Source organism: Cnephaeus nilssonii, assembly GCF_951640355.1.
Source record: "Cnephaeus nilssonii genome assembly, chromosome: 12".
Classification (NCBI taxonomy): domain Eukaryota; kingdom Metazoa; phylum Chordata; class Mammalia; order Chiroptera; family Vespertilionidae; genus Cnephaeus; species Cnephaeus nilssonii.
The window spans coordinates 55,152,441-55,178,790 of NC_137083.1; the positions used below are offsets into that span (position 1 = coordinate 55,152,441).

The 26,350-nt window shown below is 43.8% G+C and overlaps 1 protein-coding gene across 2 annotated transcripts in view; it reads left to right on the plus strand.

Annotated features, from left to right (window-relative positions):
- Positions 1-277: 277 nt before the first annotated feature.
- Positions 278-26,350, plus strand: part of DGKI (diacylglycerol kinase iota) — a gene marked incomplete at its 5' end in the record, with an annotated part of 400,686 nt that continues 374,613 nt past the window's right edge. For both annotated transcript variants that reach the window (XM_079786744.1, XM_079786745.1), the window contains one exon: positions 278-696. In XM_079786744.1, the coding sequence (XP_079642870.1) occupies positions 278-696 (419 nt within the window). The remainder of the gene's footprint in view (positions 697-26,350) is intronic.

The window sequence follows — 26,350 nt, forward strand, 5'->3', positions numbered from 1 at the left end:
CTCTCCGCTCCCGCCGCCCGTGTGCGCGCCCGGCGCCCCGAGCCGAGCGGCCCCTCCTTCCCGCTCCGCCCCGCTCTCCCGCAGCCCGCAGCCTCCGGGCAGAGTTCAAGCTCAGCCCCGGCCGGTGCTCCCGGTTTAGGAAAGGTCCGGGGGGCTGGAGGGCTCGGGTGTCCCCGGGAGGGCGCGGGGAGGTGGAGGGAGGTGTCCTCTGATTGGTCAGGGAGGGGGAGTGGAGGCACGGAGTTTCCCACAATGCTCCGGTGCGGTGCAGCCGCGGATGGATGCTGCGGGAAGGGGCTGCCATTTGCCGCCCCTGCCAGCGGAGCGCGGACCTGCTCGCTCTCTCGCAGCGGCGGCCGCTGCCAGCGCGGTCCGCCGGCCCGGCCTCTGCAGCGGAGCCGCCTCGCCTCCCCCCGCGGCTGCCGGAGCGGGCGCCATGAACCCCAGCTCCCCGGCGGCAGAGGAGCAGGGGGCGACGGGCGGCAGCGGCGGCGGCGGAAGCGGCGCCGGGAGCCGCTGCCTGGGCGCCGAGGGCGGCGCGGACCCGCGGGGCGCGGGCGCGGCGGCGGCGGCGGCGGCGGCGGCGGCGGGGGCCGCTGCCCTGGAGGAGCCCGCGGCCGCGGGCGCGAAGGAGAAGGACGAGGCGCTGGAGGAGAAGCTGAGGAACTTAACTTTCCGGAAGCAGGTCTCTTACAGGTAGGCGCGGAGCCGGCGGGGGACCGGTGCCTCGCGGGCGCGACCCGCTGCTCCCCTCGGAGGGGCGCTGCCGCGGAGTTGGCCACCTATGCGCTCCCCCCCCGCACCCCCTTTTTTCCCCCCTGGAGATGGGTTCTCTTGTCATCCCACCGTTTGGGGCTGGAGGGGAGCTGCTGCCTGTGCCCCCGTGACAGGAGGACAGGAGGGAAGCCTGGGTCCCTGAGGTCAGAACCGCAACCAAACCGCGCGCGCGTGTGCGGGAGGGGAGGGGGGTGCACGCCCAGAGACGCCTGGTTTTCTTGAGAGAAAAGCCTCAAAGTTGTCCCTCCACCGGCGTCATCTGCAACCACTCCCCCTGCCTCCCGCCGCTTGCCGGCTGAGCCGCGGGCGCTAACTCCACAGCCGAGCGCGCCCGCCGGAGGGGCCGGGAAGGACAGGTCTGCCCCGAAGAGGTCGGACCCGCCGGGAAAGGCCCGGGAAGGAAGGGTCGGTGTGCAACTGTGTCTGTAGACACGCAGCTGGTGACGGGGTTACACGCACACGTGCTCTCTCCCTCTCGACTAGGTGTGCCCAGGCGGACGGCTTGGGGAGCCTGTTGGCAAGCGAGGGGTGAGGCCGAGAACGGGACAGTGCTTGCCCCCGAGGATGGGATGTGTGTTTGTGAGACAAGGACATTGTGGGGTAAAGGGCCACCGCGTTATGGTAAAGGAGTGCCCCAGAAATGAGAAAGAGGATTCAGTAGGTTCTCTGCCCTGCCCCCCCCCCCGCCCCCCTCAGCACCAGGCAGGAATAAAGATGTGAGAGGTTTGGAGGGTGTCAGAGACTGCCCTTACTGCTTATTCATTTTTTAAAGTCAAGATGATAAGCACAGAGTTTCAAAGGTGGGTACTTGCTAGGGCTCAGAGGAGATCTGGAAAAGGGGGTCAGTGAAAGCATTCTCCTGACCTCACTCCTCTGGAGGCAGCAGTCCTTTCCAGAAACCCGTGGAAAGTGTTCAGCCTGGCACACCATGTGCTGTTATGTAAGCAAAAGCAGATGATGGAGGGCTGTGGGTTTGTGCGGGTGTGTGTTGTATGGATGGGCTGGCCACGTGTGTGCATCCCTGGGATCCCTACTGGCATGGCCTGGGCTGGAGGCCCCGGTCACCGGGGCATGGGCTCCGTGTCCAGGCGGTGGCTTCCGAGGACGCTGAGACCATCTTCCTGGTGAGGTGGCTGCTCCCATGTCCCTTGAGTGCGTTCCGTCCTCTGTGCGTGGAGGCAGTTCCCACCTGACTTGCTCTCTTAGTTACTCACATGGATGAGGACCACACGGATCTTTCTCTTTCTAAATGCAGACGGGCTGTGGAGAGTGGGGTAGCTCTCTGGAGATCTGCTGGGGCACAGGCAGCTCTCCTTCCTAGTGATGGTGGCCTGTCTGGCCCTTCGGGGAGCAGGGGCTACATTCAGCCTCTTGAGGAACTGGGATTTTGGGGTGGGCGGGGACGTGAAGTCCATCGTGGGCCTGGGCTCCTGTGATATTGGCTTCCATCAGACTCCTTACTGGGTAGGGCTACAAAGCCAGCGTTTGCAAGGGAAATCATTTCAGCTTGCCTCTTGGCAGGGGTCATTCCCTCCTGGGAACTGGTACTGTGCAGGGCCACGGCCTGCTGGCTCACACGGTCACGGGTGCCTGTGTGCGTGTGCACACACACAGACATGGACGTGGACCCAGACGCGGCGTTTTTCTGCGGAGGGCTTGAATCCTCTGTAGAGAATAGGTCCTACTTTGTGAACACCATTTCCTTTTCAGCAGGGCTGTCAGGTTTCTGTCACCTCAGGTGGCTGGTTAACAATTCCCACCATCCTAGGCTCCCAAAACCCATCTCTCCGTGGGTGGGAATTTTTACCGGGCTCCTCCGGCGATGTGTCAGTACACTAATATCTGAGTATTGCTGCCCTAATCCCCCCCCCCCCCCAAAAAAAGGCTAAGCAATTGAACTTTGAACTCATAAACCGTGCCCAGCCAAACAAGGCCAACCAGCCCCCAAGTCAGGGGAAAGACTGCAAAAAGGTAGGTGATTTCATCTGGCACATGTTTGTCCCGGGTAACCTGGAAAGTGTCCCATTTCCATTATTGTTGCTATTTTTAGAGTCACGGTCAGTGGCCTGCCCACTTGCCACGGCAGCCACTGTGCAGGCCTCAGAGGTGGCCGCGTGGGATTATCTCGCTGGTGGGGTAATGAATGGTCTGTGAGGAAAGAGCAGCTTCGGCTGGAGTTGGGCCCTGGCTCCTCCGTGAGGACTGCCACCTCCCTCCTGGGGCACCTGAGGACAGCGACTGGGGGGAGAGAATGGAGGGGGTTAGCAAGACCTCACAGAATGAAGTTTGAGCAAAAGGGTTCAGTGAGAGTGTGAGGTATGGCTGCTTGTATAAGGGGGATCATTTAAGGTGGGGAAGAGGAGACATGCAGGTAGCTCAAACGTATTTTCTGGAGAACATGGGTATTTGTGGAATGACACTTGACAGGAAAGAAGGGGGCTTTGGGAGAGGGTGTGCATGTGCATGTGGGTAGGGGGGTCTCATCTGCTCCTTCTGTTGCTAAGAAACATGTAATCTAGGGTTTAAAAATAAATGAGGAGTGGGTGGGTATATGCAGTGGCTCCTGTCTTTTTAGGAACCGGAGCCCTTTACAAAGAGCCTTTAAATAAACGTTTCTGGAGGCAGATTATTCATTTTGCTTGACTTTTACTTTGTTAAGTAAAATAAACCCCTTTACACATACCCCTCGGTTTTCCCTCATTATCTTTTCTTTCTTGGCTCTTTTTTTTTAGGAACCATTTTTCCCATGAGAATTTTTCCTTTATTTCAGATTCTGCTCCCCTGGAGCAAATAGTCTCTGTAGACTGTAAAGCTGAAGGTTTAGAAGGCAGTGCAAGTGAGCTTGTACTTTTTTCTTAAAATTACTACTTCCTTTTTCTTTGCAAATTATGGTGCTGCAACAGATACATATGTGTAGGATTTTTAAAAAACCACTCTAAGAATTCCCATTTTCTGTCAGTAATATTAAAAACAATCTTTTAGCCTTAGCCAGTGTGGCTCAGTGGTTGAGTGTCGACCTATGAACCAGGAGGTCATGGATGGATTCCTGGTCAGGGCACATGCTGGGGGTTGTGGGCTTGATCCTCAGGAGGGGGTATGCAGGAGGCAGCCAATCAATGATTCTCTCGCATCATTGATGCTTCTCTCTCTCTCTCCCTCTCCCTTCTTCTCTGAAATCAATAAAAATATATTTAAAAAATATTTTAGAAGCACATAGGGGAGGGGAAGGAGAGGTAACTGATGTTTATCATCCTCTGTGTAACAGGCACTGTGTTAAGTGTTATTGTATATTCTATCTTATTTACTCTTTATGACAGTCCTATGCTATGCTTATGGTTGTTTCTATTTTATAGAAAATGAGCCTGAGGCTTAGAGCTTGGGTAGGAGGAAGAGTTCAAACCCAGATATGATGCTGAATGACTTTGTTTTAAAACCACATGATGCTTCCCTAAACATTCATTTCTGGTTTGAACTCTCTCCATGTGTGTGCTTGTGTGTGTGCGTTATAATCTACATGCTCTTCTGTAATATACCACAGATCATTATATATGATATTTTGTATACTTTATTCTTTCGTCTGTGCCGCTTTGGCTATATAATATTAAGGAACTCCTCTGCTATTTCAGAAACAAAAATGACTATAAATTCATGATCATCAGAAAATAGATTGGTTTTGCTTCTGAGAACAAAACCACCTACATGACACCTGCCATCTCTATGAAGATGCCAGTCTTAGAGTTTTATATGCCTTATAATAAAAATTACACAGGTGTGGTGTAGGTGAACCTAGATCCAGGGAAGAGCTGGCCTGTCCGGGTCTCCTGGAGCAGCACAGAAGAAATGAGAAAGCATGATTTTGTTTGAAGGAGGCTTGGGCAGTTACCATTACTTATGAAATGTCGATGCCTGTGTGTCACTGTCTCTACTTATAAACCAGGGGAGGTGAGACCAGACACCCCCCTTAAGGAGAGTTTTTGGTACAAGATAAGAGTAGCAGCAAGGATTATTAGACTTCTTAGGTTAGGCAGCTAGGTATAAAAAAAGATCTGTTATTTTTTATAGGGTGATGATGAGAACATAGCATTTCCTTTTGGCATTTTGTTCTGCAAAGCAAGTTTACGTGATTATAAGAAAGACAGTTGGGATGTTGAGAGCCAAGTAGGCTAGCGTAGACATTGTTCTTCCTGGCATGGAAATCACTAGTGTATAGGGGAAGTTTTCTTCTGAATGTAAGTATGCATCCTCCTTCTATGTAAACCAATTTTATTTATTTTATGTTTTCCTCTGACATGTAGACTTTAGGATCAGAGGAAAACCTTGGTTCTAATTTAATGTTTCCGTCCTCAATAATCACTCAGGGCTTGGCTAAGTGTAGACTTCCTTCATCAGGATACACACCAGGCAAAATTGCACTTGAACCACCATCCAGAGTACTTAATCTGCTCTAATTGATCTTTTAGAGGCTTGAGTTTTACATGGAAGTTTGGCAGCCTTGGGTCCTGTGGAATCAGGGGATGGAGACGTGGAAGGGAGCTTTGCTGGTGTTCAGTTTTCCTGCGGCCACACAGCCTTGGGCCAAATTTAATTCCGACTAGAGCTAGCTTTCTGGAACACCTCCCTTTCTAATCTGAGAAAATGGGGCCTCCCAGTGAGGGCCCAGGCTGGCGGCACCATCCATGGCCTTCTGGGCTGGCATCTGGGACACACATTCCCTGTTCAGCCCTGAGGTATCCTTGAAGTGGGCTTAGTCGCTCGCTCTGTGAGACAGGGAGCATCTGGAAGGACCATTGCCTGCATGCTGGCTATGACATTTGCTTTCTTATGTGGGTTTGTATTGGTAATACTGATCCTAATTATTTTTTCTGAGATCCTGTAATTGCAGTTTCAGGATAACAGTTACCACAATTCAAAGACAGTGTTTGGGCTTTTCTTACAGTGGATAACTGAAAAAAAAGGAAGGTAAGGAGGAAAACAGAATCTAAGCTACTAGGCTTTTTTTTTCCCCTTTGAAATTTAATTTGCTTGAAGTAACTACAATAATGGACTAATTTCAAATTGCTTGGACGGATTGGAGCTGTTTGAACTCTTGGCATTGTTTGAACAGCTTGGAATGTTATGCCTCTCACAAGGCATAGCAAACCAATGCAATGAAGAAGATTAAAGAAATAAAAACACCGGGTTATGTTTGCACATAGTACTCTCATAATTCATCTCTGGCTTGTTCTCCAGGCAAACTCCTCTTTAGGACTGAGCTCAGAAGCGTCCACTTTCTGTGACAGGTGGTCGATCCTACCCTGTCCTCAGATGGTGCTTTCAACAGCAGTGTTAAGACTGAATTGGGATTTCCTGTTCTGGGAATTAAAGTAGAGTTTGGACCTGGCATCCTCTAGTTGATCTTGGGCATGTTATGGAAACCTTTGGAGGCTCAGCGTATTCATCTCTAAAATGGGGGCATAGTAATACTTACCTTAGAGAGGTTTGTTAGGAGAATTGAATGAGTTACGTCAGGCCAAGGACTCAGTGCAGTGCCTTGTGTAGAGTGAACTTTTGTAAGTGTCATTACTCCCTGCTAAGTTGGTAGCTCCTTTGAAGACAGAAGTTGTACCTTATCATTTGAATCACTAAATCCTGTTCTTATTGCTCAGCAGGTGTTGGATACATATTTATTGAATGAATGAGTTTAATTGCTTCCTTTAAATAAACTACTACAGTGATCCATTTCTTGTCCATCTCAATTGTGATTTTCCCTTTTTCTGCCTCTTTGTCATTTACACTTTGTCCAACAGCCCAGGACCGTGTGTGTCTGTCTGCAAATTCCTGTGTGAGTACCTGCACCAGCGCGTTGGCCATCTGTTGGAGGCCAGAGAGGGGCGGCAGAAGCTCTTACTTAACCAGCTATTTTCAGCTTGTCAAAGAAAAGGCCTTAATTTGCCTTCTGAGTAGCACTAATTAGCTCTCTGGCTCTCTTTCTGTCTGTCTCATCCCTTTCCAAGGGGCATCATTGATTTTCTCCTCAGGGAATTTTCTGTTGACTTTTCTTCCTATGATTAGAACTTAGAGATGCAGAAAGATGGCTGCCCTGCATTCCTGGAATCTGTCCTGACTGTTGTCCAGCCGGCTCGGGGTGTCTCCAGCAGCCTCTGTTCTGTGTTACTTTCCTCATACTCCTTCCAACTCACCTGATTGACTGCGGTGGAAAAGTTATTTTAGGAAGAATTCCTTGGTTGATTGCGTGATGCTAAGCCTTTGTTTTGTTTTTAACTTAATAAGAAAGTCTTGGAAAAAAGTGCCAGCGACTTTTTATTCACCTAACTTATAAAGCCCTTGAAGAATGGCTGATGAGCCCGGTCAGTGTGGCTCAGTGGTTGAGTGTCTACCTATGAACCAGGAGGTCACGGTTCGATTCCTGGTGGGGGCACACGCTATGATTGTGGGCTCCATCCTCAGTGTGGGGTGTGCAGGAGGCAGCCAATCAATGGTTCTATCTCATCACTGATGTTTCTATCTCTTTCTCCCTTTACCTTCCTCTCTGAAATCAATAAAAGTATATTAAAATAAAACAAATGGCTGATGAGTTCCTGACATATACAGTGTTCAAAGAGAGGGGGCATGAGTGCTGCTTGGTGACGTGAGAGGAAATGAAATCATTAGGTGTCTGTGTATTGGCTGAAGGAGGGGCTGTGGTTGGTAGAGGTGGAAAGAAGGGCTTTGCAGGTGATTTTAATGTTCTTCCCATCCAGCCCTGAGGTTCTGTGAGCCTTTGAAATGGAGCAGATACTGTTTTTTTAAAGGCAACAGCTCTTTGACAGGGACTTACCTAGTTCTTTTGCCTAACTTTCATGTATTTTGCTTAAGTGGAGTTACCTGAAGATTTTCAGATTCATAAATAATGCTATGATAAGTAACCCATTTTGAGTTAAACTATATTATGAATGGTCTGGCTTTTGTTGGAAGAGAGGGCAAACATTTAAAGCTTAAAATAATGATAATTCAATTGCAATAAAATCTCATTCTTACTACTTTTCAATCACATGAGAGACAGAGTGGTTAAGAGCCATGACTTTGGAACCCGCCTGCCTGGGTTTAATTTACCACTTCTGTCTATTGTGTGACCTTGGGCAAGCTACTTAACCTCTCTGTGCCTTAGTTTCCCCATCTATAAAATGGTAATGGTAGTAGTACTCACCTTGTAGAATTGTTTGAAGGCTGATACTTTTAATGCTCCCTGTTACAGAGTAAGTGCTATGAGTATGTTTGTTAGAGTGATGTCATCTGCAATTAAGTCCAATTAAGGAGTAGATTTGTTTATTCTTCAAAATACTGAGCACTGGTCAAATGTCAATAGCTAGAAATACAATTATTTAGATAATATGAAAATAAGATATACACTTAGGAAATTTAATTTATAGGTTTTGGTATTCATTAAGGTACAGAATGTGTACCTTTTTTTTCACAACTTATTGAAAAATAGTCACTATATTACTAGAGGATGTGAAGAGGTGAAGAGGAGAAAGCTGCTTTGAGTGCTCTGGAAATTGGAGCAGGCAGAGGGCAAGGTCAGTGAAGACAGGCCTGGTCAGTATGTGGGGGAATCAGGGACACCCCCCAGCTGGTCGTCTGGGAGCAGGGAGCCAGACTTGGAGGGTTAGTGTTAGGGGGTCTCAGGGCTTCGCAGTGTCAGGAGTGGATAAATAGATAAAGACAGAGGCCCTAGAAATAGAGTTGTCACCAGGGACTGCAGGACAGAGGTTATTTCTCTTCTGGCCTGGCTGCTGCTGTTTGCTTTGTACGTGCAGACAATGGCTGGCCACCGTGTCCTGGCAATCAGGAAGACGCTCCCCAGATGCTGCCTGTCCTGGCTCATTTCAGAAATAGAAGGCTCAGCCTTCTGGGTATTCTACCAGTTATCTCAACGAGGCCAAACAACTGATTTTTTTTTTTAATTTTAGGTGATTATTAAATATTTGTTGAGCAAATAAAACTGGCTCAGGGCTATGAAGTATTGAGGAAGGAAGTCTGTTTTTCTTCTTCAAAAGGCAAAGAAAAATCAGTTTGGTTGCTTTCATGTGTCATGTAGATTTTTAGGAAGTAACCAGAAAATAGTCTCCTTTGAAAGGTCCAAAGTACACTTCTAAAATGTGTCATTACTTTGTCTATGAGAAAGATGACAAAATTCTACGGAAAAGTAAATTTTGGTTCAAAATAACTTGAAAGCGGTTTGTTTAAAGATGAAAAAAAGAAAGCTTTACATAAGCTTATGTGGAAGCAGTTGGAAAGGGTTCGCTGTATCACTTTGAGACCAACTTCTGGAGCATTCTTCAAACTGAAAGGACTGTGTTCTCATCGTCGTCCCTGTGTATGTGACAGGGTTTGAGGCACCCTCTCTCACACAGGGAGCATTCCCTGTAGAGGTTTTGGAGAAAAGAGCCTGACTTAAAACAGCCTCTTCCTTTTAAGTTGGCCCCCTCTCAGGGCAAAGACTAAACCGTAGCATCGTTTTGTTTCTCCCCATTGGAAGCCCTGTCCTGAGCATCTAAACTTAGACAGGAAGTAGAAAGTCATTGAACCCCAGAAGCTGCAGAATATGATCTTCCCTACCTTCTGGCCCCACCTCACCTTTTCTCACAGTGGCCAAGAAGGGACAGATGTCACTGTTCTTCTCAGTGGCCTCTGGTAAACCATTTCCCGAGGCAGCAAAGGGAACCTGTGTTCTTTCAAAGATTTTATAAAGTGTAGCTAAGAGAAGGAACAAACTTTAACTGGGTTCAAATTCAGCCTACAAGTGTTAACTACCTCTTCCTTTTAACATAGTCATTATAAGGTTACGATTTTATTAAATGTGTACTCTGTGCCCAAAGCTGCTAACATACCTCTCCGTTAAGCAGGGACTCTTATTGCATCGTTTGCCTGAGGCCACAGAACTAGTTAAATGTCCGAGTTAAGATCTGTGTCCATGTTCACCCATTGCGTTCCTAATGCAGCTTTCCACTTTCCCATTTTCTGTGTGCAACTGGCGATATTTTCACCAGCTAGTGGTTGTGAAACCCAAATCCCTTGAGAGGAGACACCCTTGTTTTTCATCTTGGTGGGCTCAGCCATTCCTAACACAGGACTTAGAGAAAGGCTTCCCAAAGGCTTAGTGGCTCAGAGAACAAGAATCCTTTTCCTGTCCACGTACAGATTTAGTTCTGCGAATGGCAGGGGTTAACGGTGATTGGAAGGAGGCCAAGAGGGGAGCTTTCCTTGGTGAAACGAAGTGCATTTTCTGTTGCATGAGGTGGTGGGATAAACCCAGTTTCCTGGGGCCAGGGCATGGTTTGCAGGGATTCTGGCCTGGTGCTGCCCCCTTCAAATTCTACTTCCAGTACAAGGTTTGTTATAGTCAGAGTGGAACCTGAAGAGAGGTGAGTATTGGTACAGTGGTTTGGATCCAATGAAGAAGTTAGGACCAATTCATGCGTACTCTGTGTGGTTGAAAAGGCAAAATAAATACCACTCGCTTAAAAAAAATATTCTTAGGAGAATTGAGTCATTCACCTTCAACTGGAGGGCCTATTCAGGCTGCAGGGACTTGCAATAGAAGCTTTTCCATAAGAACATCCTTCAGAATTCGTAATATTCCTGTGTGCCGCTATAGACACCTAGAAAGTTCCAAGGATCATGTTTAAAAAACCCGAGCCACTCTTTCACATTTGAAGAAATCCTTCAGAATTTTGTAGCAAAATACATTTCTAGTTCAAAAATAAATGTTGAAGCTATTTAAAGATGAAAACAGACGCTTTCCATGAGCCAGTGTGAAATTATAACAAAATCGAAGGGATTTTTTTTAAAAAAGACAAATTTATGGAGATCTCGTCAACTGTTATTACTGACTAAATTTAGATACTTGTAATAAAAATGTGTGTGGTGCTTTTAGGACTTTACCATTTATAAACTGCTTTACATAATTGCTCTAATTTTACCATCAGAACAATCTTAGGCAACAGGTAGAGCAGGTACTGTTTTCCTAGCCATTGTACAGTTCTGGGAACAGAGGTCACCACCAACTCAAAGCCACGTGCCCTGTTCTTCTTACTCTAGGATACTGCGTCCACGTTCGGCTCTGTGGAAAGATAATTAGCAACATTTCCTTATTGTTAATTGTATTTACTTAAATTTATCTCAGTTGTCATTCACCATGGACAGAGTTGGAGTCAGTCACTGGCTGGCCTACCAAACCCATATTGCATTGACAAGGAGGATGCCCTCGTGGTCACCTTCATTACTCTTCCCATCTGCAGGTGAAAATACGAAGCCACCAGTATGCTGGTGTGTGTTTAATACTCCTTGTACGGGGGGAAAAAGGAAGAGAGAAATATGCAGGCTCTTCTTTTGCATTAGTTGCTAAGCAGCAACCATTTCATTGTAAAGAAGATGCAGTTCGAATAATGACAGAGGTATTCCAAGAAGAGCATTTCATTTTTACAGCAACTGCATTTCCCGTCTCCGTATAGCATATGCTCACATGGCTCAGTGATTCTAGGGGAAGAAGTCAGCGCCTCAACACAGTTGTTGACTGTATGGAGAAAATTCAGTATAACTGATCACCTGATAACCAACTCCCATGTTCCGCAACTAAGAGTGAGCAGCAAGCCCAGGCTACTCTCAGTTTTAAGGACTTGGGAATATCTTCAGAAAATATGAACAGGTATGTTTTTGAGGCCATATTTGACATGAACTGATAATGTCTCAGTGGAATATTCTGGATAATTTAGAATCCCAAGGGTTTGAAGTCATGTGGTATAGAGCAAAATCTGGTTGCAGCCAAGGACTTGGATCGTGGCCAAGATTTCATTGTATCGAGATTTTGCTGGTGACGGAAGGCTCTTAAAAATGAAGATATCCTGGCTCAGTTGGTTGAGCGTCATCCTGTGCACTGAAAGGTTGCCGGTTCAATTCTCATTCAGGGCATTTTAATCTGGGTTGCGGGTTCGATCCTCGGTCAGGCCACATACGGGAGGCAACCGGTTGCTATTTCTCTCTCACTTTGATGTTTCTCTCTCTCTTTCTCTATAAGCATGTCCTCGGGTAAGGGTTGGAAAAAAAAATGAAGATAAAAGAAAATATTGTACAAGGCTAGCATAAGTCATGGAGTTCAGTTTTTTCATGAAAAAAGGTATGAGGTAGAGGAAGGAAGACATATGTAATGTCCCTATAAGTGTGGGTTTTGAAGGGGAGCTGTTGAATGACGAAGCTGTCGGGAGATCTGTCTTTCTGATTGCGCTGTCATTAACTTTGAAGGCTGCACGATCTGTGTGGGGAAGCCCGTGGCCCTGCGTTTCCAGGCATTTCTGCCATCTCTGTTCCAGCTTCCACAAGCCGCTGTGAAGCTCCGTGTACCTACACAAATATCTTTTCTTCAGAGCACTGCTGCAGGGGAGTTGTTAAGGGAGCCCACTCTGTTGTTTCCGAAGAGCACATTGTGCAACACATCTCCCCAAGTCCTCCTCCCCAAGCCATTTGAGAGAAAATACTTCTTTCTGGGAGCAGATGGGAAGCTTGGAAGCTGGTCTTTAACTTCCAGCAAATTGCCCTCCCATTGATGGCAAAGTACCTCTTCCAGAAACTAAAAGTAATGTTGGGAAGAAGTAATACAAGGATGAATCCACAAATGGTGAATGGTTTTCCCACTGTGGTGTTGGGCTCATTAGTATAGTTGTTTTTAGCACCTCTCCAGCAATTAGTGCTTCTCACAGATTTCACTGTGCACATTTTACAATTACTCAAAATGGCCTTGGTGAAGGAGTCCTGGTGTTCCAGGAACCCATTATCTACATGAGGAAATCAAGTCAAGAGGGCTGGGAAGGGGAGGACTAAAACTACTGGCTTCCTGGCCTGGCATGAAGCTACAGAGGAGCGTGTGACCTGAGCTTGGACGCCCAGACTCTTTTAGACTTAGCCTCTTAAAGGACTGTCAAAGGGAGTGCCAGCTTGTTCATACTCATTGGCAGTGCCCTGGTAGGACCGTTCCTGCTGTCCTGGTTCCTGTCTTTTCCAAGCATGGGTCAGTAGCCTTTCTATTGTGAACCATCCAATATCTTACCAATAAACTTCCTTTTTGTTTAAGTTAACCAGGGTTGGTTTCTCTTGCTTGGAACAACAACAACAACAATAAAATTTAATTGATAAAATAAAGGTGGTCCACCTTTATTTGGCCAGTGGTCCACCAGCCTCTACTGGTGAATGTCTTCAATGCCAGGAGCGCTTGGTTATCTTAGGGCAAGAGTTAGGTCGGGTCAGGTCTGATGGATCAGGTCTAATTGTTAGAAAGCTTTTGTTATAGGAAGATGAAAGTGGTACTTAATGAATATTTGGCATCAATTAGGCACTTTGTGCCTTCTTGTTTATTCTCTTATTTATTTATCACAACTCTCTGAGTTCGTTATTTCTACGTTACAGATGAGGGAACTGAATCTCACAGAGGTGATATAATTTGCTTCAAGTCAAAGAGCTATTAATTGATGGAGTCAGGGTTCAGGTTTAGTCTCAAGTCACCCAAAGTCTGCATATCTATCCCCCCCCACCCTCCCTTCATTATACCATGCTGCCTAATGTTGAGTCCAGAACTGACTCCTTTATTTTTATTTTATTTTTTACTTACTGGTATTACCTTTTTACTTCTGGGCAATATTCAAGATAACCCTCCTCCTTTATCTATATGATAGGTTTTCAGATATTTGAAATTAGGTATTTAGACCGAACTCTCTCTTTTTTCATTCTTCACTTAGCCCTTATCTGAAGGTGATATTTAGTCACCTTCATCTTTCTGGTTGTCCCTAATTTGACAGCATACTGGTGTATCCGTGGCCTTCTTCACAAGAATTGAGCACTTAACTAAAAATGTTTTCTAACTACTAGCACATACAGTATCTCTGTTTGAATTAGAAACCAGTCCTAAGTCTGGGTGGACAAATTAACAAAATTCCCCCCCTTCCCTCTGAGTTCTGTCAGTTCCAGAGCCAGGATCTAGCATGTGGCGGAAGGCATATTGGCTGGAGTTCAGTTTCCCTGCCCCTCCTCGGTGCTCTGGTGCAGGGCACAGGTGTAGGTATGGCTCTGTGGGAATTAGTTCCCTTGCTGTGGCTACTGGTTGCCATGAGTATATGGACTAGCATGAGTGCAGGCCAATTGCTGTAAAACTCATCCCAAAGCCAAATTTCCAGACTACCAAATTCAACAAATTACTGACGCATTTCCAAAATTTTGCTTAGGTTGTAGCCATTTCACTTAAGATTTGTCATTTTAGGTTGGCTGAATGTTTATTTGGCATGTTTTGTATTTATTTCAGATACCAAACACTTCCAGAATGTTCAAGATTCTTTCCCCCTCCCTTCCTCCTTCTTTTCCTTTAACCCAGTGGTCGGCAAACTCATTAGTCAACAGAGCCAAATTTTTTAAACTGAAACTTCTTCTAATGCCACTTCTTCAAAATAGACTCTCCCAGGCCATGGTATTTTGTGGAAGAGCCACACTCAAGGGGCCAAAGAGCCGCATGTGGCTCGTGAGCCGCAGTTTGCTGACCACGGCTTTAACCCTTCCTCCCTTCCTCCTTTTCTCTCTTCTTTCCTAAATAAGAAAAGGCACACTCTCTCTTAATTGTAGTTTACTATTACCTCTAGTTTTCAGACTTATGCTTGTAACACCCTCCCCTTGACCCTACTGCTGGTAGAGAAATGCCGGGCAACTCTTTAAAACTGGCTGAACCTATTTGTCTGAGAGGTTTTGGTGACCTTTCTTTAATGAGTTGACACAGAGCTGTTAAAGAAATGCATCTGTACTTTTGCTAAACCTATATTTGGTGGCCAAGAAGATTACTTATTTTGTCCAGAGGATAGCATTTTACTGTTTCAGGTACTAGGGCTGTGCTGTCCAGTACAGTAGATCCCAGCCATATGTGCCTATCAAAGCTAACTAAATAAATTTGAAATCTATTTCCTCAGTCCCACTAGCTACACATTAAGTGCTTAACACCATATGTGACTAGTAGCCATCATATTGGACAACACAGATATAGAACATTCTCATTACTGCAGAAAGTTCTATTATTGAAAAGGATTGCTTTGAAAGATCAGTGTCACGATACTAGTTTATCAAACCTATAGAAACTTCTAGCTTTTCATCCTAGAATGACAACCTTGGATGATGCAGTTCTTGAATCTGCTTCCATAATTAATAAGTTACACTTTAACCCTGCTGGTGTGGCCCAGTGGTTGAGCGTCAACCCATGAATCAAGAAAACACTGATTCAATTCTTGGTCAGGGCACATGCTCTGGTTGTGGGTTCCATCCCCAGTAAGGGGGCATGCAGGAGGCAACTAATCAGTGATGTTTCTTTCTCATTGATGTTTCTATTTCTCTACTCTTCTCCCTTCCTCTCTGTCTGAAAATCAATTAAAATATATTTTTAAGAAGTTACACTTTAGAGGTACAACTAGGAATGAGAGAGCATTGTAGATGGGAAAAGGGCAAAGTCACTCTTGGTGTTCTCTGTCATCCTGCTTACCATGGGTTCCTCCCCGCCTCACTACAGTGGTGACTGGTTTCCATAAGGACAAGGCCAGGAGTTTGTCTTTTCTTTTTGTAAAGAACATTTTCCCCTACACTGCCAAATGCACAGAGCTCTGTGCAGGAGGGAACATGTTCTGTAGCTTTTGGTAGACTGGCTATTTTGCCCTCTAAGCTCACCTGCTTAGTAGTTACTTTTTTGGGGTAGAGTGAAGGGTGGGGAAAGAACATTACTGCTTCTCCAGCAATAATTCCTGAAATGTGGGTAGGGGCATGGTCCAAGATTCAGGGTATAAATGTGGGGTAGGGATGTGTAGCTTTGGGTTGTGTCTGTGTAACAGAAATTGCTTATTATACTCCCTGTTTTATTCTTAACAGGAATTCCCATCATGTTCAATAAATACTTATCGTAGATTCACCAAGAAGGCATGGAAGTAAATGCTTGGACTGTAACCTTTAATGTGGCTCACCTGGTTCCTAAAGGAAAGACCTTAGGAAGTTATGAAAAAAACAAACACAAAACACTTTAAGGACAAAGCCAAGGCCTCCGGAGAATCCTTGTATGTTTGTGTGGCTTCTCTCTGGTGCTTTGAATTGCCAATATTGCACACAAGGGTGTTCTAAAAATAACCCAAGTAATGTGCATCCTCCGCTGAAAGGAATGAGATAATTTGTGAGGAGATGAGATATGGAAGAAGAGAGAAGCTTTAGAAGATGTGAAATGAAATACATGAATCTCGATGGTCTCTGAGGCTCTCCCATGCACTGAGTGCTCTCTTTGAAGTCTTGATATTGAAAATTGGAAAAAAGTACTTGAAAAAAAAAGCATTGCTGGGAGAGCCATTGTTTTTTCCCCCCCTCACCTATGTTTTATACCATGAGCAGTCCCCTGCATAAAAACTTACCTATTCTGTAAGAATAATTATGGGCTACTCACTTGTTATATGTGCAAAGCATTATTGCAAGCCCTTTGGTGAGGAATCCAAAGTTGTATAATAGATGATTTCTACCTTAAAATTGCTTCAATTGCTTATAAATTATTGAGGAAACAAATAAGAAAACATATTGAGTGCCTACTACATGCCAATACCATGCTAAGGGCTAGAAATAAAAGAGAAATAAGAATTTCTGTTATCAAGAATTTATGATCTAATGAGGGAGAGAGGCAAAAAGAATCGATCTGTAACAATCATCGTGATAAATCCAAAGACAGAGGGATGTTCAGGAGACAGGCTGGGGAGCCCCGAAGAAGGGCTCCCACGTCAGACCAAAGAGTGAAGATCTTTTGGAGCAGGCGAGGGTTGAATGTGCCTTGAAGGAGGAAGAGGAGGTGGATAGATTGAGGTAGATAGGTGGATTTGCTCATGTCATTGATTCAGTGAAGAAAACGTGCCCCAAGTTTTAAATGGCAAACCAGAAACAGAATTTCAGCATACAGTGTATTCATTTCTAATCTCTTTTGAACAGCTCCCGAAATCCATCATTTGAATATTTTGAAGGAGTGGAGGGCTTTAAATAGGTTCTACTCCCTAGAAAGCCATGCATAACGGACCTTTACTAGGAGTTCTGTCTACTCCGTATTTGAAAGACATCAGAAGCTTCAACGAAAGTAAACAGCAGGCACAGAGTGATGCACATGATCATCTCTGGGCTGTGATAATACAAACGAAGGGCAGAGAGGTTAGTTCTTTTTGGGAGAAGTTTCCTTGGATTTTGAAGGACTGGTAGGATTTCAACAGGAGGTGATGGGGCATAGGGAGAGCGAGGATGGAACACAATCTAGGCAGCAGGAGTTGCATGACAAAGGGCACGGTGGGTGGACTGTGTGGCGTGTTTGGGCAGCATGTGAATTGTGGAATAATTTTGCTTATCCCAGAGAAACACAGTGGGAGATCAGGCCAGGGAAGGTTAAGTACTCATTACAGACGGCTTTGAATGCTATCAGGAGAATTTGGGTTTTGTAGTTAGCAGCGAGCCATTGGAGGTTTGGGGGCTGAGAGGTGATGCTCTGTATCCAATGTGGGGAAGACCTTGTTCCCTCTGGATCCATTGCCACTTCCCCTTCTGGAGCCTCTGTTACTACAGCAGAAGTGACACCTCCACTCTGCACTGCCACTAAACCATGCAGTGGGGACGAGAGCTCTCCTCCTCCCCCGGGGCATAACGTGGCCATGTTGGCCTACAGCCACGCTCCTCTCATGCCTCCAGGACAAATCCCTGAGGATTTGGGAAAGATGGAGTAAGGAGAATGTGAGATAGCCTCAGAGTCTGAACCTGCAACTTATTTTTACATAAAGTCATGTAATGAGTGGTTAAATCTGATGTCATTAGTGAATACTTGAGCCAAACAACATTGTCTGAAGTTCTAAGCAGGCAACTCTATAGAAAACTTGGGAACATGGCTTGCCTCTGAGCTGGAGACTTTCTCTCTAATCTGTTTGGAGAAACTCCCAAAATATCACACCATTGGAATGTTTTTAATGAAGTGGAAAGTTTTCCCTCCAGATTCCAATACCTAGAAATCACTGAACAAATTAATGGAAGAAATATGTGTTCTGAATGTGTTAGAAAATGGTAGTTGAGTGGCTTAGACGTTGTTCCCTGTCAGAGGCCTTGTTACCGTCTAACACCATTACATGAAAAGACATTGGCTGGGCCGGTTAATAGAAATACAGATAATTTTGCAGTTAGGAAAGATTTGCTTTCAGCTGAAAACCTAATCTTCAGTAAATGGAGTGCAGCATTGTGATGGAAAGTCAGTGTGACCGGCTCTGTCTCCTGGTGTTCAAGCTGGTTCCTGAAGAATTAGGGTGATGTCTAGCTTATTTCCTGCATTATGTCCATTGCATTGCAGTGCCTGAGAGCTGGCTCACGTCCTGCATTTTAGAAAATCATCATTTTTCTCATATAAATGGAAAATAGAGAAAAGTAGGGTACAATAGAGAGAGCAACAGTGAGATCGAAGAAGCATTAACATGCATGCAGGAAGAGGATCTTGGTTCAAGGCCACCCAGAGTGATGAGCGGGCCCACAGGCCCCATCTGATGTGGGGACACAGCCAGCAAACGAATCTTTATCCACTTTTTAACCAAATCCAGTTATTCAAATGTAGAGACTACTGAGCAATTTCGTAACTCTATTCCATATACTAAACTCTAAGATGCAAAACGTCATATTTCTTTCCATGTCACTCAATGAAGCCAGTTTGCAACATGCAATTTTTTCCCTAATAGCCTTCATTCAAAAATGTTTACTCCTCACTGCATTAGATTGACAAGGGCATAAATAAAATTATAAAGCAAGTCTATTAATGAGTCACTGTCCATCCATGTTAGAAATAGTATTGCCTACTCCAGAGTGTGTCGGGGGTGGGAGGGGTGGGGGGAGGTGTGCGTGCGTGCGTGCGTGTGTGTGTGTGTGTGTGTGTGTGTGTGTGTAAGTGGAGTTTGCTCGTTTGTGTGTCACCTGCTAACCCTCAGATAGGTCTCATTCTCTCTGACCCCCATGTTCTCTTCTGAAAAATGAGGTTGCTGATACCTCCTGCACACATGGTTGTTGAGTTGAATGGAATGAGGCATGCACTTTGTAAATTGCAAAGCCATTTAAAAAGGCAAAATATTGCTAGCGCCACCACCATGCTGAATCATATGGATGCTGTCTGCCATGGAATAATGTGAAGACCTTGTGAACTTTTCAGAGTAATTACATTTCTTCACGAAATCTCTGAAGCATATGTTTGCCAATGGTCAGCATCATTTTGGAGATGTGCAAATGCAGGTATGTGAGAATTAACCATTTTTTGTTTTCATTTTAAAATATAATGCTTGTTTAATCAAAGTAATATATAAGTGTAGCTTAATGCATAGTTCATTGTTAACTAAAACCACAGGCTTATAAAAACCCCCAGAAGTTCCCTTCTCTATTTCTCTCCCATACTCCTTTTCCCCCAAAGCTTCTGTGATATGTTGGTTCTTCCTCTGGATTCCATATTTGTATTTATAGATAATATGGCACTGTGTTCTCCTTTACAATTTTTCTCAACTGTTTCCTATGAGAAGAGGATTTAGTTCTTTTTTATCCTACCTGCACATGTCCCTTTTTCATCTTTCCAGTATATTTATTTCACAATTTTATTTAAATCATTCATAAATGTTTATAATATTAAAGTTTTAAATCTTATGTATAGCTGAGCCACCCAGTGCACTATTGGATACATTTCCTTTCTTGTATTCTTGATCTCATTTTTTTAAATTATAATTTTTAAAAATTTAATTTTCAATTACAGTTTACATTCAATATTATTTTTATATTAGTTTCAGGTATACAGCATAGTAATTCAACAATCATATACTTTACAAAGTGATCCCTCCAATATTTCAAAAATATTGGTCTCATTTAAAAAATTATTTTTATATGTTTATTTCTAACTCTCCTACAAACTTCTTAACAGAACCATAAATCTTCTAGTACATTTAAACATATAAAATAATGTGTCAGTTTTGTTATTTTTTTTGTGTGGACAGCCCTCTTGGTTCCCTCCATCATCTTGTCCCTCCTTTTTTAAAAAAAATAAATTTATTGGAGTGACATTGGTTAATAAAACTATAGGTTTCAGATGTACAATTCTATAATACATCAGCTGTATATTGTATTGTATGTTCACCACCCTAAGTCAAGTCTTTTTCCATCACCATTTATCACTCCATCATCTTGCCTCTTCTGGACTGGTTTGTAGCACAGCTCTCATTTCTCCCGATTTTCTTAATTTCTCATTGCTATTTCCCACAGTTGAATCCCCTATTTTTTAGATTTCCTGTACTTCTTTTTTGGTTTATGTATAGTTTTGTGGAGCACACAACCATTTCAAGACTAACAGTACCACATTCTTGGATTTTTTCCCCCCTCAGGAACTTTCATCATATTTTTAGATGACTGAGTTGAAAAAGTTTTCTAGGATGTGGGACACATCCTGCAATAGCTTTCTCAGAAAAGGTGCATAAGAGTAGATATTTTGAGTCTTTTCATGTCTGAGAATATCTTTTTATCTATTTTCACACATGATTGAGAGTTTTTCAGGGTATGGAGTTCTACTAGTAGATTGGAAATGATTTTGCCTCAGAATGGTGAATACATTTCCCTGTTGCTTCTCTGCTTCCAAAGTTGCAGTTGACAAGACCAACTCCATTCTGATTCTCAATAACTTTATGTTTTTTTCATTCTCTCTGGTTTAATTTTTTTTCTCTATATATGTACTGTTTAGAAATTTCAAAACGAATGTGCCTTAGCATGGCACATATATTCATGGTGTTGGAAACTGTCATCTCACCTTTTCCTTTATGTCTTCAATCTGAAAATGTTTAGTTCTAAGGAACTTTCTGGTATTATAATTTGGGGATAAGGGAAGAATACCTTCTTCCCATCCATTTTACCTGTTGCTTTAAAAAATTTTTTTATATTGTGTAGCTATTGAATTGAAGAGGATTTCTCTAATTTTATTTTCTATCAATGTTTTCCTTTTATCTTCTTCCTGTGGTGGGGGGAGGATTTCCTAATTTATTTTCCATCCTTTTATTGGAACTTGTGTAATCTGACTTAATTTCTAAGAGCTCTTTCTTGTTTTCTAGTGCTCATTTTTATAGCGCTCAACTCTTGTTTCATGGCTTTAATATCTTTTATTTCTCTGAGGATATTAATGATAATGTTTGAACATTTTATTCACCCTATATTAACTCTCTTCCAAAAAATTTTCCCTCTTTAGTTAGTATCTTCTCTTCATGTTGGAAACTCTGATGATCTAGTCATATTTAAATTATCATTTTTTTATATTTTATTGATATTTTACAGAGAGGAAGAGAGAGGGATAGAGAGTTAGAAACAGCGATGAGAGAGAATCATCGATCAGCTGCCTCTTGCACACCCCCTACTGGGGATGTGCCTGCAACCAAGGTACATGCCCTTGACCGGAATCGAACCTGGGACCTTTCAGTTCGCAGACTGACGCTCTATCCACTGAGCCAAACCGGTTTTGGCGATCTAGTCATATTTAAGAGAGAGGCTGAATGGAAGCTCCTTAAGTGTACATGTCTATGATTTGTTAGAACATTAAGCTTCACAATTTTTATGGGGAAACCCCTAAATGTTAATGTTTTCGGTTCAGTTCTCCGAGAAGAATGCTCTGCTTTCCTCTGAAGACGTTTACACCTAACTTATTTCTCTGGGGCTGGATTTTTTATTATTCAGTGTATAGATTTTCAGTAGATATCTGCTTTCAGTAGAAGATCTCATACTCAAACCCATTTGTGGTTGGTGTTTTCTAGTTCCTCTCTGGTTTAGCATCTTTAGAAACTAAATTTCCAGTGTGTCAAGAGTAACCATCAGGCTCCTCAAGATGGAGATCCAAATAGTCTCTGTAAAGGCTTCTTCAACTCTTTTCGGCCCCTTCTCCCACCCTCACCTTCAGCGTTACCTGGTGCCTTCAACTCTCAAGCTTTTCTGGAGTTCTGTGGTGATTACCTTTCCCTTCCCAAATACACTTAATTTCCAGCTTCCTCTGCCCTGCCTACATTCACTTAACTCTATTCAATTCACTCTCCAGCTTCTGAAAGTCTTGTCATTCCCTTTGCTGTCATCTCACCTTTTCCTTTTTGTTCTTGTGAAATGATGTCTTTTATTTCCTTTTCTTTCACTTTAGTGGGAGTTTCTGGAGGGAGTTGGGATAAAGGCATGTGTCCAACTCACTGTGGTGAATGGAAGTTGCTTACTCTGTTCTTCCTTGGTACGAACAATAGGAAATTTGACAAATCAGAGTCTTTCTTTAGAATTTTTGAACAGACATTAATGTTTTTCGTTCATCTTTCCTTCTAAAAGGACTTTTAAGAGTTTCAGATGCATTTCCTCTGTCCCAGCTCTTTCTCGGTGACATGAGACAGGATGGGTAGTTTTTCAAGCATCAAGTAGAGGAGATACCTGTTGTGACTTCCCTCTGGTATTCTGCTACAATCCAGTTGCCTTCATTCAGTTCACCGTTTGCCTTGCGGCCATTAGCTACAGTTTCAAAATTTGATTTTCAGCACCTCCTAACGTTGAACCACTGGTTTCTGCCAGACACAATGTTCTTCTCTGTCTTCTGTCCGTAGCCTGTGCTCTTCTGGTTTTCTGGGAAGCCCTGAGACATGTCATTCTCCTAGCAGCTCAGATGCCAGCCTCCCCAAACACCCAGAGTTCATTTAGCACCAATGAGGTGCTCCATCTGGGATTTCTGAGGGACTGTCACTGGGGGGAGGCTGTTGCTAATGAGGTGCAAATTAGCAGCAGCTGGGGAGGGGTTGCTCTCTCTGGGGTGGGCCCCAGGGGAGGGTGGATTGCTATGACACTTTCACGGGAGGCTGGCTGTGGGCTGGGAAGCCTGATTCCAGGCCAGGGGCAGCCCTTGCACAGTGCCTGGAGGTCTGTCTGGGCTCATGCAGCCTGATCCCTAGACCTGCTGCCAGCTGGCTAATCTCTTGGCTAGTTTTCCTGGCTGGCTTTCCCTGTAAGTAGGAGAGGCTGAGCTCAGTCATGGGGCTTTCCCAAACATTGGAGGAGATAGCCAGGAAGACCCACAGCCCCCAGAAACACCGTTTTTGGGGTTGGAGTGCTAGAAGGTTAAGCAGTTGGGGTTTGGATGGTGGAATAGTGGTTCCAGAACAACTGCTGGGAGAAGGGAACATATTCCTCCTGAGTACTTGCCCACCAGTCTTGCATGGAAGACCCTCATTCACTAAACTGTTCACCCCAGTGCCCTCATCAGCTCACTTATGTGTTTCTGGAAGGTTCAACCTTCTCTCAGCCATCTTCACTTGCAAGTGTTCCCACCAGAGCTGTGGCAGAGCTGTGAGTGGGGAACTATGTTCAGAACCAGAGACTCTGGAGAGAAAATGGAGGGATGTTGGTGGATGTGGGATGTTGTATAGGTGGAGAAGTCAGTTTATATCAACTGGTCTGTATGACAGAATGCAAATTGGGCCTCTGGTGTGGAATCTGTGCGTCTATTGGGGTGACCTTGAGCAAATCTCTTACATGCTCTGACTTGACCACCCTCCACATTTTCTTCTATTTCTCTATCTCATTTCCTCTGACTTTATAAAGAACGCACTGGGTGCCAGCTAGATACAAAGATGACAGAAAGGAATGAAACATAGTTCCTGTCTTCATGGAACACGTCTTCCAGTGGAATAAGGCAGACATACAAAAACACAGATTCACACGTGATGAGAAATGCACTATGCCAGAGGCATGTAAAAAATGTCATGGGATGATGGAGGAAGGGACAGTCTTGCTCTCTGAAAGGGTCAAAGGATGGATGCCTTACTGTGGTGGTGACATTCATACAAGTCATTGTTCAAGGATGGAAGTGTGCCTTAGAGAAGTCACATCAGAGTCATGGAGGTTTGAAGAAGCTTGGTGTATTATAGATAAAGAAAGTTATTTGTTAAGCCTAGGGTGCAGGTATAAGGTGGACTGAGAGGCTGTGGGTCTGGAAATAGAGGATGGAGGGTGCATTTTGCCAAACAATGAGTTGGACCTCACCCTTGTTGGTGACGGGAATTGTGGTGGGCTGTAGAGAATTATGATGCTTTGCTAAATGAGGAGGCTGGGCCCGATGATCTTTAAGATCCCTTGGAGTTTGAACTTTTTGAATTCTCTGTGTGGGTACGAAGATGTGGGTCGGGAACACAGCTTCGTTGAGGAGTGTTATCTGGTGTAACGTCTGTGAGTAGGTGTTTAAATGTGGGCTGGACTCAATAGCTATATTAAGAAGTAACATCAAGTGGGGCGTGGGGCACCGGGTTGTAAGTTAAGCTGGAGTTTAAATATCCAAGTCTAGTTTCAGCCTTTGATCACGATGCTGATCCTGGCTTAAAGCAATTGACCTGTCTGTGCTTCAGGACTGCCACTTGTCAAGTGGAAAATTTCACTTCTCTGCAGTTGCAAGGTGGTGTTTTATTTTATTTTATTTTATTTTGAGAAGTTTTATTTGATAATGATTTTGCTATGGTTTAAACATTTGAGGAGAACAAAGTTACTTCTGATTGTATTATTAGCTATCAACAGACATGGAAATCAAAGTTATCTATATATGAATTTTGTGCTGAGTTTTGAGTCATATTTGGAGTAGGAATCTGGTGGGAGTAGGGCTAGGGAGATGGGAATATGTACAAAAACAGTGTTGCAGGAACTAATTTAGTGAACACACAAATTTAGACCCACAAAACTTTAGCTGAAGGTTACAGCTGGGTTGTTTTAGGAATGCACTTATGTGGCTGATGACACATTCCTGGACTCTTAAGTGTTAGTTTATGCTTGTTGAACTTTAACCCCTCCGGGGATTAGTATTTTTCTAGAACCACATGATAAGTACAATGGACCTACTCCAGAGCAGTTCCCAATGTTCAGGTTGCCTGTTTGCTTTTGATTTGGGCGTATTTTTTTTTAACGTTTGCCTTGAGAATCTTTAGCTCACTGCCCATCTTCTCAGAATACTCTCCAGTTAGCTCATTTTCGTAACCGAAGGGATAAATGATTTCTCTGTGGTTTGGTTCTCATGCTTTGAGACAAAGTCGCTGATGATCTGACAGGCAACTATGGGTGAAGCCAAGAAGGATATTTGAAATACGGACCAGCTGCTAAGGTGTGGGTGTGGACACTGGTTGTGGACCACTAATAACTTCATTGCTGTGCACACCCTCTGATATCAGCCCTGCTGTGGTGAGAGAGGCCAGGTATACACACCTACAAGAATAGAGCTTAGTAGCAGTGATATCTTAGCAACAGGGCATGAAAGGCATCAGAAGGTACTTTTTTAAAATATATTTTTTTATTGATTTCAGAGAGGAAGGGAGAGGGAGAGAGAGATAGAAACATATCACATTAGTGATGAGAGAGAATCCATTGATCGGCTGCCTCCTGCACATCCCACACTGGGGATCGAGCCTGCAACCTGGGCATGTGCCCTGACTGGGAATTGAACCAGGACCTCCTGGTTCACAGGTCAACGCTCAACCACTGAGGAATACCGGCTGGGCCAAAAGGTTCCTTTTAGCACTGCCTCACTCAGACACACAGCTTACTTGATATCTGCAGTTTTTTCCCCCATAGGACTGATGGTCAGTATGAATCACAAACTTGCTCACATCTGGTTTTTGAGGCCTTCATTGATTGATCACTAGTGAAGTTATGACCATGGTCTGTGACTATAGAACTGTATTGGGGGTGGGGGAGTCACAATTTAACAATATAGAGTATTGACTTTGTTCTATGACAATGAGTACAAGTACTCAGTAGAAAGTAATTTTTCTTGAGTCTGAACTCTAATAACACCATGATTTCTCTTATGTCACATTACATTTTTAGTATTATTTGAGAGTTATGTCTGTATATATCTTATTAACCTCTAAGTGATTGTAATATTCTTCAAGGCACAGCAGTTAATTTATTTAAAATATATTTATTAACACTTGGTATCAAGCACCCAATGTGTATTTTATGCACTAAACACAAACAAATAAAATCCATTTCCTGACCACAAGAATCTCAGAGATTAGTAGGGGCAGACAGATAGAAAACTAGACATTTAATTAAAATACATGTATTACATATAGTATATAGATAATATATAGTACATATAGTATAATGATAGAGATATGCACATGAAATTAGAAAATGAGATACTTTGATTTGAGTGTTAAAGACTGAGGAGGGATTTTATTCAATTGAAGAGGATGTGAAGGGTTTTCCACAAATGTCAAGATGTCGACATAAGCAAAGAGATAGCTGTGGGAAATGACTTGATTGTATAGAAAATTGAAAGTGAGTTGATAATCTAGGAATATCAGTGATAGGTTGGGTCAACAAATGATACTAGAATGCTAACAAAGTTGTCTTTTCAGTATTATTCAGTGAGGGTGAGTTTGTCACAATTCCGGGGATGCTACTGACATCTAGTGGGTAGAGGTCAGGGGCACTGATAAACATTCTAGTATGTACAGGA